We start from the raw sequence: 14,564 nt of genomic DNA, 5'->3' as shown, positions 1-14,564 counted from the left end.
AGGCAATATTTCAGTTATCCAGATTTAAACATGGCTCTACTACATACTGTATAATTTAAACAATTTACTTCAGTTCTCTGAGCCTTTATTACCCAGTCTTAAAGTGGGACTGGTCCCTGCATGACAGGGTTATTTTGTTAAATGAGATAATAGGTGGGTTGTTTATTGTTCGTAACACATCAAGGGTACTCAGATGTTAATGCACTTTCATTTTTACTCCTTCAACAGAATATAAAGGATACGATTTAATTTTTTTCTTAATGACTTAGATCATCATGGCCATAGTTATGAATAGTTATTTTCATGCCCTACAGATTTATGGAGATAAATACACGTAATACTCTGTTCCATGCCAAACTGATCTGAACAATTTAACATTTCAGAGTATATATGCTAAGTTTCTCTAGTTTCTTTCAGTGCTTCCCTGTGAATTCTCTCTCCCCTCTTGATTTACAAATCTGCTCTGGGACGAGCTGATAGGAAAAGCATAAAGTAGGAGTTCATGTGTTCTGATGAAGACCGAGAGGTTGTCTTGGGTACGTCAGTTGTAGGACATGAGTTTTTAGACGTTTTATTTTTAATCTCTGCTCAGAGGTGTTTTTCAGTTACTTGGTGTGTATGGCTGGGAAGGCGTGTAGGCCGAGGCCGAGTTCTGGGTAGCTAAGGTGCTACTCTAAAATGTATTGGTGCCCTTGGTGTTTCCGTTATTAGTGTGGTTGAACAAACCAAACCATGCTGAGTGCATTTTTCCACCGGTGTCACATTAGGATTGCTTGTTGATTTGCGGGCAGCAGCTAGTGACAGGAGCTATGACTGTTTGCGTCCCTGCCTCTTAAGTTCCTGTTTCATATGAAACCTTTACTGAAGAGGAACCTCCTCTTTAACTTCTTGATGTATCTTCAGCTGGTGGTTCTCACATTTGCCTTTGTGTCAGAATTACCCAGCTTTTAAAATACACAGATTCCCTGGACTCTACCTCCTAGAGATTCTGATTTATTAAGCCTCATTAATGTCCAGGTTAGGAAACACCATCCTAGGCTAATGGTTTTTCACTCCACAGTTATGTTCTGTTAACACTAAATGGGGTGTGACTGCAATGGCTGCTGACTGGTGTATTAACGAACGTATCATAACTTATCCAAATAATCAGTGTTCTTCGTTCTTTCTGTTATTATTATTAAATCAATTTAATTATTTGATAGTCACGCTTTATTCTTCTTCCTTTCAACATGTTTTCTGTTCTTTTACCGTTTGGTTGTGGTTGTACACTGTTAGCACATTGTGTACAGAGGGTGCCAAGAAATGTATACACATTTTAAGAAAGGAAAAAAACTGTCAAAATTGTAATACTCGATATATACCAACAGCAAAAGACGAATACAAGTCACATTTGACTTCTGCAGTTACAAGAGGTGCTCAAAGTGGTTCCTATCAGCGTCCAGACACCTGATTGAAATGAACTACTACTTGAGCAACGCTGACCAAAGTGTCCACTTGTATACATTTTTTTGGCAACCCTGGTATTTATTTCTGTCACCAGATTCTTCATACAAAAAGGTATCATATCATCCTTGTTAATACCTTGATATATTTCCTTATAATCTTTTGCACATGTATAAATGTGTATATTTTACAATTTTGACTCTTTCTGCTTATACAAGGTATAACTTTGTAAACAGCTTTCTCATCTAACATCGTGTTTTAAGTATCTTTCCATGTCATTAAGTTGTCTTTGAAAGTATGCTGGCAACCACGTCTTCATTATTTTCTGGATATGCAGGGACAACCCAGACAGGCATGGTTCCTGTTCCCATAGAGCTGATTAACCAGCTGGAGAGACATACAAAACTGGTAAACGACAAAACAGTAATTACAAGTAGTAATAAATGCTATGAAGGGATCGGCGGGGTTCCTCCTACGGGAAATGGCCGTGGTGTGTGTGCAGCGTGTGTGCATGCCCCAGAGAAGGCATTTTAGGAGGAAGCTGGCTTTACGCAAGATCAGAAAGATAAGGAGTCTGTGTGGGGGGAAGGCAAGTGTGGGGTGCAGGAATCAGCTAGGGGAGGGAGGTATAGACCCGGCAGAATGAATTGCAAGAGGGAGGAAAGAGGGAGATATTGATAGACAGACAGGTGGATGCTTGGTGTAGTTCAGAAACTGAAGGGCATCCACGGAGGCTCGAGTCTCTGGGCAGAGTGGGCACAGGTGATGATGGAGTGCTACTCAGGGACCACACTTTGCAAAGGGTCCTGGGGAATAAAGCGTTCAGACTTGAAGTACACTGGGAAATGATTGCAGGGCTTTACACATCCTCACCCATCTTGCAATCACTTCAGGGTTGATCGCATACTTTTTAGTATCTGGGCTTCCTTTCATGTAGCTGCCAGAATTCTCCAGGTCTGAATGTTTGTTTTTGTCACGTTGGTGTGTGGAGTTGGCGATTGTTTTCTACACTTTTCCTTTCGTGACAGTAAACACCAATACAGTCTTGTCTTGGTCTGTTGTGTGACGAAGCTAATTCTTGGAGTAGGCAGCCTGAGAGCCGTGTTTTGCTGATTTAAAGTAAGTCAGTCTCCATAACGATTAATCCGCTACAACTGAGTTTCAGGGTCTCTCTTTCTGATTTTGTGTTCAAGCAATAAAAGAAGACTCGTGAGCCATGAATTCCCTGATGAAGCCTCTGAGTCATTGAATCTTTTTTTTTTTTTTAAACGTGCAGCATCTTTAATACACATTGTCTTCACCCCAAGATGAGGGCTGGAGGCAGGACTTGGCCCTTTCCCATCCTCATATCCCCCAGGATGAAAAAGAACTCATATCTTTCTTATCTACCTCACTCAATTCCCAGGGGCAAGCCCTCTTTCTAGTAATGGCAGAGACTGAGAGCCAGATCCCTGACTGAGAAAAAAATAACTTTATTTTGTTCAGTGGAATGAGCAGGTATCCAGTCTCAGAACTTCTGGAATTGCTTCTTGGTGCCTGCAGCCTTGGTGACCTTGAGCACGTTGAAGCGCACAGTCTTGCTCAGGGGCTGGCACTCACCCACTGTAACAATGTCACCAATCTGGACATCTCTGAAGCAGGGGGACAGGTGCACAGACATGTTCTTGTGACGCTTCTCAAAACGGCTGTACTTTCGGATGTAGTGGAGGTAGTCTCGGCGGATGACAATGGTCCTCTGCATTTTCATCTTGGTCACCACGCCAGATAGGATGCGCCCTCGGATGGAGACATTACCAGTAAACGGGCATTTCTTGTCGATGTAGGTGCCCTCAATAGCCTCCTTGGGTGTCTTAAAGCCCAAACCAATGTTCTTGTAGTACCGCGGAAGCTTCTCTTTGCCAGTTTCTCCAAGCAGGACCCTCTTCTTATTTTGAAAGATGGTCGGCTGCTTTTGGTAGGCACGCTCGGTCTGAATGTCCGCCACGTTCGCGGGCGCCTGAAAAAAAGGACGCCAAAGCGCCCTCCTGCTTTCCTTATCGACTGCGCAGGGGCAAGAGACGAGTCATTGAATCTTAATGCTGGAAAGAAACCTCGAGGTCGTCTCTCTGATGTAGGAGGTGCTTCATGAAGTTAGGGGCACAGAAAGTCTGTGGTTTGTCCAGGATTCCTTGCTAGTCTAGTGGCACAGTTATTACCGGAGCAAAGATCTCCTGTATCCTAGCTCTGTATTTATTCTACTTTTCCGCTCTTCTTTGCTGTATTGCTTTGCAATCAAATAGCAATTCTTTAACTTCCTTTATTATTCCCCCACTTAAAACGAACTTGCTTAAAAAGATCGGAACAGGTTGAAACAATGGAAAAGCTAACAATGTAAATAATAAGTAAATCTCTAGTTCTCTACTGAAGGGCAATAATATAAATACAAAATAACACTGTAGGAGTACCAAAGAGGAGGGTTTTAGTCGTCTGTATTATGTATCAACATTGACATGGGCCTTATCAAGAAATATAGGGACTTGGAAGTTCTACTCAGGCTCATCCCACCTCTCCTGAAGGGGTGAATAGTTCCCTTACCACCCTGTATCAGTTAGAATGCTGTTGGCTGCAACTAGAAGAAAACCTGACCAAACGAAAAGGAAACATATTATCTCACACGAGCAGAAGTCTAGTGATAGAAGAGGCTCTGCCAATCCGTAAGGGTTCTGGCTCCACTAGTCTGTGATGATTATCTCAGCCCTGCCCTTCTCGTGCTGGTTTCATCCTCAGGCTGGTGGAAGATAGTCACAGCAGTTCTAGGCATTCCATCCAGACACAGTAACCTCCAGAGGAAAGAGAGGGAACCATCTGCTTTCTTGTCTTGTGCGTCTTTCTTAGGAAGCCCCCAGATGACTTCCTCACGTTTCATTGGTCAGCATTTGCTCACATGCAAATTACCAAACGCATCACTGATTTGGAGGAATGTGGTTATCTTGATTGATGTAGAATAGTCCAGAGCTGAGGATAGAGTTCCCTTTTCCTGAAGCACATGGCTATGTGGAAGAAAGGGAGTCAGCTCCTGAGCAACATCTGATTCTTTTAGGGAGAGATGAATTTTAGAGGCAGTATATTTGAGTATATGTGTGTGTATATATATATATATATATATATATATATATATATATTTATATATATATGTATGTATATTTATATATATATATACCCACATATATATATGTACATGTGTATTCTACTTTTCTTAAAAATATATTTTTTCTTAAAATATATGTATTTTAACAAGCTTTGTACACACAATGGTGTTCATTCAGAAAAGAATTCTCAGTGTGATGAAGGCACTTTAAACTGTCACTTAAGAATGACTAAAGGTCAACTATAATTTAATGTATATATAGTCACAGGATGTGGGGGACAGCATAGGGAATAGAGTCAATGGAATTGTAACAGCTATATACGGTATCAGAAAGGTAGTATAGATTAAGGGTAGGGGGTTATCACTTTGTGAGGGGTGCAAATGTCCAACTATGACATTGTTTTGTACACCTGAAACTAATAAAAACAATAAAATAAAATAAATATATGAGCTATTTGGGGGGGGGGAAATGACTGAAGAGACAAGACATAGGATAGGGTAACTCTGGTGTATTTTCTAATGCCACCGAGCAATTCTCAGTGGACACCAAGTGTGTTTATCACACATTTAATGTGCGCAATTCTGGTATTATCTACATGGAGACAGTGTCAGATCCCACAGGCTAAAAGTTCAGTCCCACAAGACTGCCCCCTACTTCAGGCACTAGTCACAAGGCCAGGTTGTCACCTGTGCTTCTGATCAGCCAGCTATAAATTGGAGCTTCCCATGACCCCTGTTTCAGGTGTGATTAATTTGATAGAGTGGCTCACAGATAAAAACATTTATATATGCTTAGCATTTTATTATAAAGAATATTATAAAGGATAGAGACAAACAGCCAGATGAAAAGCTATATAGGCCGAGGTCTGGGCTTCCAGGCACTTCTGTCCTGAGCACATTATGGAACGTTAGAAATCAAATTGGGAAAAAAAGGCTGTGTGTGTGTGTGTGTGTGTGTGTGTGTATGTGTGTGTGTGTATGCACAACAAGTATATATATATATATATATATATATATATATATATATATATATATATGCCTGAAAGTATACCATTATTTGTGATACATTTGATGAAACAGGTTATATAATTCCATTTTTGTAAATAAAAAGAGGAGTGACATGCCTTCCTGCTTTTAAACAAAAAAAAAAAACCAAGATGAGTTAGGGTCATCTTGCTGTGCAGGAAAACAAGGAAGTCTACAAAGAATGGAGGAAAATGTATAGCAAATATAGAAACCAGCGAGAAGGGGCTCCTACTAGCTACATCTGGGTCGGTTTGAGCATCAGATTGAAATAGGAAACCATGAGTCCAAACTTACATAAACTAAGATATACACTAGTAAATGAATAACTTGAAATTAGGTGAGATATTTACTTAATATCTGCATACAAAATGCCCATAAATTAATATCAAAGAAAAAAAGAAACATTGTTGCCGTGGAGAAGCCAGGCAGACACTACCTACCTTACTAAGAGATCAAAAGAAACAGTATCAATAATGGGACAAATCAGATCACATATGTGAATTTCCTGACTTCATGGTTGTGTTGTGGTTGCGGAGGAGAATGGCATTGTTTGTAGGAAATACACCTGAATGGGTGGCGGGGCAGCAGTTACACTCAAGTAGTTGAAGAAAGAAGGTACTTGCAACGTTTTTTGTAAGTTTGAGATTGCTTTAAAAAAAAAAAAAAAGCAATTGCTACCTAGATATCAAATGGGTTCCCAACGGAGGTAGTGAGTCTCTGAAGATGGGGATTTGTTGCAACAGAAGTTGGAAGTTCATTCCCTGAGATTGCTGTAAGAGGATGTCGTGTCTACATGGATGATTGGCACAGATGGCCTCTAAGTCCCAAAGGCTAAGATTCTGGGTGTCTGGGCACATATTTTAAAGTAATAGTTGAATTTATTACATGATGTTTATACCTTCTCTTATTACAAATCAGAGGAGATTGACCTCATATCCATCAACAGGCATTATTTAAAACTGTTTGCTAACGACTGTGTATACGAAGGACTGTGTGCAGCTCCCTATAAGAAGTTTATGATGTACTTGGGTAAAAAGGGCATTGATAAAGTATATGACACCCATAAAGCAGTACATAATACATGTTGGTCACTGGTACCAATACCCTGCGGTTCAGACCAGGAAGGTGTTGCTGTGAGCTTTGGAGATTAAGGAGGGCCTTCACAGAGGTATAGGATGGGGCTGGGCGTTGGAGATGAGTAAGACTTAGGTATGCATGAAGTAAGACTGGCAGGGGAGAACATTCCACGCTGTGAGCTACCTCTGTAAATGGGCAGGATGTGTTCAGGGACAATGAGAAGACTAGTCTGGCAGGTTTGGAGGTTTCACATAGGAGAGCCCTGCTTTCAAGTTAGTATAGTTAGGGAGCTAGGACTAGCTTCCATAAAAGGGAACATGGGGAGGAAACGAAGGATTGGGACAGCTACCAGCCATTCGGCCCTGTGTGCCGTGGTGTTTAATTAATCAAATCCATCCATTCATTCGTCTCTCTTCATCTATTCCGTCTTACAAGATAGGTGTCGTACTCATTATACGGATGTGAAACATGTATTCAGAGAGAGAACATTACTTTCTTAAAGTCACACAGCTCATGAGGAGCCAGTTTGAATTTGAAACCAGATCGGCATGACTTTGAAGCCCATGCCCTGTCCTCTACCCCTGCTGCGTCTTACACTTGGGATGGGGGGAGAGGACCGTGATATAGATTGGGGGTACTGACTAAGGGGGTAGCGTGTGGAAAGAGGAGACTGTCTCTCAGTGCCTTCTCTCACGTTGAGATTGAGGTGCCCACGGGACATGCATGTGAGATGCAGACATTGGAAAAGAGCACAAAGTCTGAGAAAAGAGCCCAGGAACAGGGATATTGAAGGGACAGTGCAAGAAAGCTCTCTCACGGCATCTGGAAGAGGAGCATCCGGGGAGTTTGGAAGAACACAGGAGAGTATGCCTGGCGAAGCTGAACACGGCAGAGAGGTCGAGGAAGATGAGGATGACGAGGTGTTGGTTAGACGCTGCATCTGGGAGGGCATGGGTGACTTGAGCGAGAGTGGTTTTCGCTGAGGGGCAGAGGTGGGAAACAGCTGTTGTGGTGGAAGTGAGTGGGGGGCGGGGAATGAAGGGAGAACTGGAAACAGTGAGTGGTGGTAAGACTTTCTAGAAGTTTGCTCTGAGGGAAAGGAGGGAAAGCCATAGCCACAGAAGATTGCAGAGGGATTTTTAGTTTTCTGTTACTCTGAAGCCTGGAGCGTTGGGTAAGAGTGAATGATGAGGGGAAGGTGGCAGGAGAGAGAAGTTTGAGAGAAGAGGGTCTAATGCAAACGTGACCCCCTTAAGGGAGGTGAGGTGCCCTGGAATCTGGAGAAGCAGTGGTGGGGGCATGGGGAGGAATGGAGACACCCGTGCTTATTGTCTAAATTGCCTGTGTCTCTCCCTGACCGTAGACCAGAAGTCTTTGCATGCCCATACAAGGTGGCCGCGCTGACCAAAGCATAGCTGCATGGCCCACACCATTTCCAAAACACATCATCCATGGGTAGCCTCTGTATGCACATTCTGAATGGTGGGAACTGAGATGTATGCTATTTGAAGCTACTCAATTCATTGCCCTCCTTTTAATGCTTTTTGTTCTGGAACATCTTCCTTAAAAAATGGGGTGAAAGGAGAACAAGGGAATGAGAATGAACACACTCTCAGGTCATGAAAGCTAGTCCTGCAGGCGACCGTGACCTGGGCCAGTGAGTGTCCATGCCTTAGCCTCATCCAAAGAAGTCTGGCCATGCCACACTTTTCGGAGCTGGATATGTTTTGCACCGTGTGGTATTCACTGTGTCATGGTCTCTTTTTCTGCTATTTCGTTGGGGTTCTGAAGAACCGTTTTGATCTGTAATAGCTGAAAATTTTTTGAATGAATGTTAGGAAGCATGCAAAAAAAAAAAAGAAGAAGAATGATATGCTAGTCCTGCAGCATAGAAATAAAGGGAAAATGTGACGTTCGATGTTAAAATGCAATAAGGAATAAGCCGAAACTTGGGAAGCGCACAAGTTTCCATCAGTATTCAGATGGAAAAATAAATTGTGGTGTTCATACAATAGAATCACCAGATAACAAAAGGGAATGAACTACAGCTCCATGTGTCAACATGAATTAATCTCACAATCATAACGTTGAGCGAAAGAAGGAACATACAAAACAATCTCTACGCTTCCGTCTGTATCAATCCAAAAACAAGGAGCACCGATCGATGGTGTTAGAAGTCAGGATAGTGGTTACTTTTGGAGAGGAGAGAGGGAGCAGCGATTAGGAAGGGGCTAAAGGGGGGGCTTCTGGGGCCGCTGGTAATGATCTTGACACGGGAATATCACACAGGTGTGCGATTTGGGTATTTTTTAATGTGTAGGTATTATATGCTTCCATAAAATGTGTTTTTAAATTAAAAAAAGACAATGAGGAGCCTTCCAGGAAGTGGTTGAGGAAATAGTACAAAAGTCAGCAAGCAACTCAGAGTTGGTGGATGTCCTTTGACCTTCGGAACGGCATCATAAAGCTCATTGCAGCCAATGAGGATTAACCAACAATTCTGTTAACATCTGCTAAGGTAGGGCATTCCTTCAGTGCACCTGCTGAGACTGGAAGGGCAACTGCCATATGTGAGATAGGTGTAAGTGTGTGCTGTGACATTCACACACACGTACCTACACGTGTATGTCATACGTTGGCGTCTCGTGGGGACCACAGTCCAAGACTCGTATAGTGTGTGGCTTCCGCTGGTGCCTTCCTCCCCAGCAAAGCACCCCAACTCCCTGCCTCCAGTTCATGTGCTCTGCAGCTGTGCTTATGGACTTTTATTATGCCTCTCCAACCTTTACCCTGTGTTTATTACTTCTCTTCAAAGTACTTTCTGATGCCATTTAGAGCCTCGGAGACCTTCAGGAGTTGCACCTCTGTAGGGTGTCTTTCATCCCAGGCTCTGCTTACCTAGCTCGCTTGGTTTGTGTGCGGGAAGTGCAAACTGATTCCGATGTTAGTTTGTCAAATAAAATTAAATCTGTCACTACTGCACGAAGTACCTGGTATATCCCAAAGAAGCAAGAATTAGTTTTTGATAATTTGTTGTTAGCAATGGGCTTCATCGATGATTTCCTCGTTTAGGCCAGAACCAACTGAAGTTGATTTCTTTAGATGTGCAGGCTTCTTCACATTCAGGTTTATTTCAGGTGGCATTTTGCTTTTTTTCTTTTTTCTTTTCGGAAGGACAGTGACTCACTTGTGAGGAATTTTAAATAGCTAAGCAAGGAAGAGATCTGTTTTTCAGAGTTTCATAAATTTTCATTAGTCTCTACTCTGTCAGGATCCATTTTTTTCTCTTCCTAACCCCATTATGAAGTAGAGCTTCATGATAATTCTGATTAATAAACTGAAATTCTCAGGGGTTACCTAGTTCATGCATTTGGAATGAATGGAAAAGTAATGCTGCATTAAGTGAGGAGGAGGTTTTTCTCTAGTTGGGACTGATTTCAGTGTGATTCCAGTTGTTGACATTGCTAGTAAAAAGAGTATTTGACTGTTTTCTGTTTTTAGGAAACTAAGATAATTTCTGCCTACCTTTGAAATCACTAGCTATGAAAGGTGACTTTCATATGTGTACCTAACAAAGAGGGGGGAAAAGCTGGGGGAATATTCTTAGGAATTAAATTAAAAACTTGGCATACTTTCAACATCCTTGCAGCAAGATAATTCGTAAACTTAAGATGGATGCCACACTTCATAATGTTGAATTTATGACTTGTTTCAATAATTTACTGGGTAAATGTGCCATCTTGTATATATTGATTTCTAGAGCGTTTGTTCAGTTGTATGAAAACAAAATCCGTAAATTGTTCGTCTGTCCTGTACTTTTTTGTTTGTGAACTAAATTATTCATTCATGTAAGCATTTAGCACATTCAGTTATTCATCAACTATATACTGTGTTTTAGAAATACAAAGAGGAGTAGAGTCCAATCCATGCCCACCTTTAGCCTAAATCTAGAGGGAAAGACAGACGTGGAACTAAGTACAGCAGTGTGATTGAGCCACGCTGTCATAAGATATGGATGGCATGCTACAGGAACTCAGAAGAGGACACATCTAACTATTGGGACGGATGTAAAGGGAAGTTTTCCAGAGGAGACATTGGAGCTAAGGATGACCAGAAAGTTGCCAAGTAGACATGGGGAACATAAGTTCACAAAGTCCCATGCCCAGGAGTTTTTACTCTTTCATGTGGTGATAGGGATCCCTTGAAGGATTTTAAGTGGATCAGATTTACACTAGGGTATGAGGGGGTATGTTATCGCATGGCTGAAGCTGGAGGTTGAAGACCAGTTAGGAAATTATTGAAAGCATGCAAGTGAGACCAGTGAGGAAGTGGGGAGAAGGGGGCTGGTTTTCATCTGTTGAAGAGGTGGACCTGAGTGGCCTTGGTATTTCATTGGATATCAATGGAGCAAGAGTCTAGTCTGACTGACCTAGTGACCCAAAGCAGGAATTTTGGACTGATGGTGTCATTTACCAAGACTAGAGGAAAGGAGATTTGGAGTGTGGGATAGAAAGGAAGACAACATGTTGAGGCTATGGTTCTTATGAACCATCGTACAGAATTATCTAGAAGCCACATGGAAGCACAGTTCTGAAGCTTAGAAGAGGGATGGGTACTAGGGACATACTCGTAGATATCAGAGTCATTTGGACATGATGCTATTTGATGTTCCTTGAGTACATGAGATTACCTATTGGAGAATGTGTACAGTGAGAAGTGAAGACAAACAAAAAAGAGTTTTGGCTTCCATATTGAATTTCTCATACATGGGTTTTTTTTTTCCATCTCAATATATAAATGATCCTTGTGGAAAACTTGGAAACTGCAGAAATATATAAAGAAGAAAGATTTACCCATAATTTAATTCTCATTTCCTAAGAAAATCACTGGTGACATTTGGAATAGTTCCTTCCAGACTTTTTCCTATGTGTATACTTTTTGCACAATTGAGATACTACTGTATAGATAATTTTGCATCATATTTTTTCCACTTAACACTAGTTCAAGCATAGTATCATCTTATTAAAATTATAAATAAGATTGCATTTAACATTTCTGTGCAAGGATTATTTCCCCGTTTATTATTTACAATTACAATGTTTTCTTAGCATGGATTCCTAGAGGGAGAATAACTTGGTTAAAAGATACGAACTTATGTAAAGCTTTACATTTTATTAGGTGTTTTTCAAAATAGTTGTGAAATTTCTACTCCCACTGACAGACAGCTTTAACATTTAAGTGTTTTATTGAAGAAAGAGTCAGTAAAAGAAATAGATAAACCAGGAAGTAATGGTATGAGAGAAATTAATAGAGGAGAGGATTTCTGGAAGGAAGCCTCAGTAGTAGTGAATGCTGTAGAGAGGTCTCATAAGCAAAGGATGGACGAATCCATTGGGTTGGTGACTAGAGGAGTTGGTTAATGGTAGAGTGTTAGCCAGGTTACAGTGAGCTGAGAAATGGATGAAGTAGGTGTGGTTTATTTGAGAGTCACAACTGTGAAAGGCAGGAAAGAGAGGGTTACTAGGTAGAGGGTCTGCAGATTTGACAGAAGGTGTTCTTTGTTTTTAAAGATGGGCGAGCAAGATGTAGGCATACTTGTGGGAATTGGAGATGTTCGAGGAAATGAGAGAGGATGGGGTTCAGAGCTCTAGGGCTACCTCTTTTTCTGGGACAGGAGGAAGGGTACTCAGGAAGGGAGTGGATATACCGTAGGTAAGCTGGTAGGAAGTTGGAGGAATTTCTGTCTAATAGACTTTCTTTTTCTCTGTGAAATAGAAGGCAAGACATTGGTTGAGAGGGGAGAGAGTTGGTAGAAAGGGATTGAGGTGAGTGAGGGTGAAGAGGTTTGCCTTCTGGTGCGGGTGATCGTTAAAGCAGCTGTCTAAGCACAAACTATGAGGATAAGCAGGCAATGTTGAAGGTTCTCCTGAGGTTGAAAACCACAAGTCTGTCGAGTTTCCCATCTGTCAATCTGGAAGATATCTCTGGCAATACTTAGCATGCGTAGTCCAGGTACAGGGGAAAAGCAAAGCAATCAGTTGGTCATCTGAAAAAAAAACCTTTTCCTTACAAGTATATTTAAACAACTTTAAAGTCAGTACAGGGAAGTTCATTCCGTTATAAATGAGAAAAAAGACAGATCCCATGGCATTCTGGTGATCAGGCTCTTTCCAGACCTTGGCACGGCTGTGTTCCTTTAGAATTCACAAATGTGTGTGCTAGGAAAGTCAGTAATAAAGGCGAAAAAGCTGGTAAAAGAAACGTTGGTATCTCTTTGTATGATAGAGCTTAAACAAATAAAAAGTAGGGTAGACAGGTTGCGTTAGGGGAAAGGAGAAAAAAATGGCAGCATTCCTATGTTGTTGGAGGTGCAGTAATGGTTTGGGCCATGGAAGGTTAGGGACACAGTGAAAGAGAGGGCATAGAGCATGTACAAAAGCCGTTTCGTTTTTGTACTGTCCAGACATTTTACTGGAAGAATACTTTTAAAAAATTAACATTAATTCACTTTTGTTTCAAAGTAAAATGGCTGCACAGCGATACAGACAGTAAAAGAGCAATAAAATAGTTCAGATCTAATTGTGTGATGTGCTAGGGAATGCACAATTGTCCATTTAAAGATCAGTGAATGATTATCATTATTTTTATGAGAAAAGTTCACATGGTTTGATTCACTCTTAAAATATTATAAAGCAGTAATTTCTTTATCCAACTTACTATTATTTTTTCTCTTACATGGTTTTGAGAGACATCCGTTTTCAATGGATGTAAACAACCGTTCTTGGGAACAGTAGCTATTAAATTGGCTTGAAAGCTGCTTGACAATGATGAAAAAAAATATTATTTCCCAAAGGACTGCAGTAAGACTGGTGATTCTTATGCCAGTGGAAGGCCCGTTTTTACCACAAAAATTTCCCTGTAACCTTTCATGATTGAAAACATATTACTTGCTATTCAAAAACACAGGCAAATTAGTGAGGAGAGTTTCTAAAATAAGCTGAAGGGTTAGACATATAATTTGTGGATGACATGTCATGATAGTAAAGTGTATTTCCTTCTGTGTTTTGTTTTAAACTGTAGAAAGTACATGAAACTCCACAATTCAGGCTTCCAACATGTTTTTCCAGCTGTAAGATGAGCACACTTAATTTTTAAGGGACTGCTTGTTCCAAATGTATACATATGTCTTACTACATAATGTTTATTTCTAACAATGTATTTTCCCCCTTACTTTATAGTTTATGTTTCCATAACTTTGGTGTACAGGAATGTTAGGGAACTTGGCATTGTCTTTGAAATGGCCATCTAGGAGCCTCTTTATTGCAGGGCTATTGCCTTTAAAGCATATATTTTAAGGGAAAAAATGTGAGATTTGAGATTTCTGTGTTGAATGAGCCCCGCTACATGTCTTTACAGTAAGGGAGAGGGAGACTGGTGAGAGAGCAACTGTACCAGTAGCCCAAGCTGGAAAGTAGTCACTGTTTGATACTACACTTAGCAAGAGTGTGTTCTACTACAAAGGAGTGAGTCAATTCTAGATTGAGCATGAGTGTCAGAGAGCTCATGACAGTATGGTGATTCTTCAAGCACACTAAAGGCCTCTGCACCATCCAGAACATTCTGTTTCCTTGATCACTCTGAGACTTGACTACCATAGAACTACTTGCTTTCTTAAATATAAAAAGAGAGATGAATTAACTTCTTTTTGTAACATTTTACTTTGACATAATTTAAAACTTCTGAAAAGTTGCAGGAATTCCCATATCCTTTTCATCCAGAATTCACCAGTTGGCTGACATTTGCTTTATCTAATATGTGAGAGTAAATTGCAGCGATCAAGCCACTTTACCCCTAATACTTCAAAGAGAGCCTCTGACATGCCACAATAAAT

The 14,564-nt window shown here is 40.8% G+C and overlaps 2 protein-coding genes across 3 annotated transcripts in view; one reads left to right on the top strand and one right to left on the bottom strand.

The window, feature by feature from the left end:
* Positions 1-14,564, top strand: part of MYO1D (myosin ID) — a 285,823-nt gene that overhangs the window by 10,764 nt on the left and 260,495 nt on the right. The gene's annotated exons all lie outside the window — the stretch shown is intronic.
* LOC308489250 (small ribosomal subunit protein uS17-like) lies at positions 2,710-7,029 on the bottom strand (the record flags this gene model as incomplete). Its single annotated transcript, XM_081030143.1, has 2 exons — positions 2,710-3,483; positions 7,023-7,029. The coding sequence occupies 2 exons, from the start codon at positions 7,027-7,029 to the stop codon at positions 2,951-2,953; spliced, it is 540 nt and encodes a 179-aa protein (XP_080886269.1). The 3' UTR covers positions 2,710-2,950.

Source organism: Rhinolophus hipposideros (assembly GCF_964194185.1).
Source record: "Rhinolophus hipposideros genome assembly, chromosome: 20".
In the NCBI taxonomy this organism is placed as follows: domain Eukaryota; kingdom Metazoa; phylum Chordata; class Mammalia; order Chiroptera; family Rhinolophidae; genus Rhinolophus; species Rhinolophus hipposideros.
The sequence above is the reverse complement of the archived record's forward strand: the minus strand, read 5'-3'. Positions and strand labels throughout refer to the sequence as shown.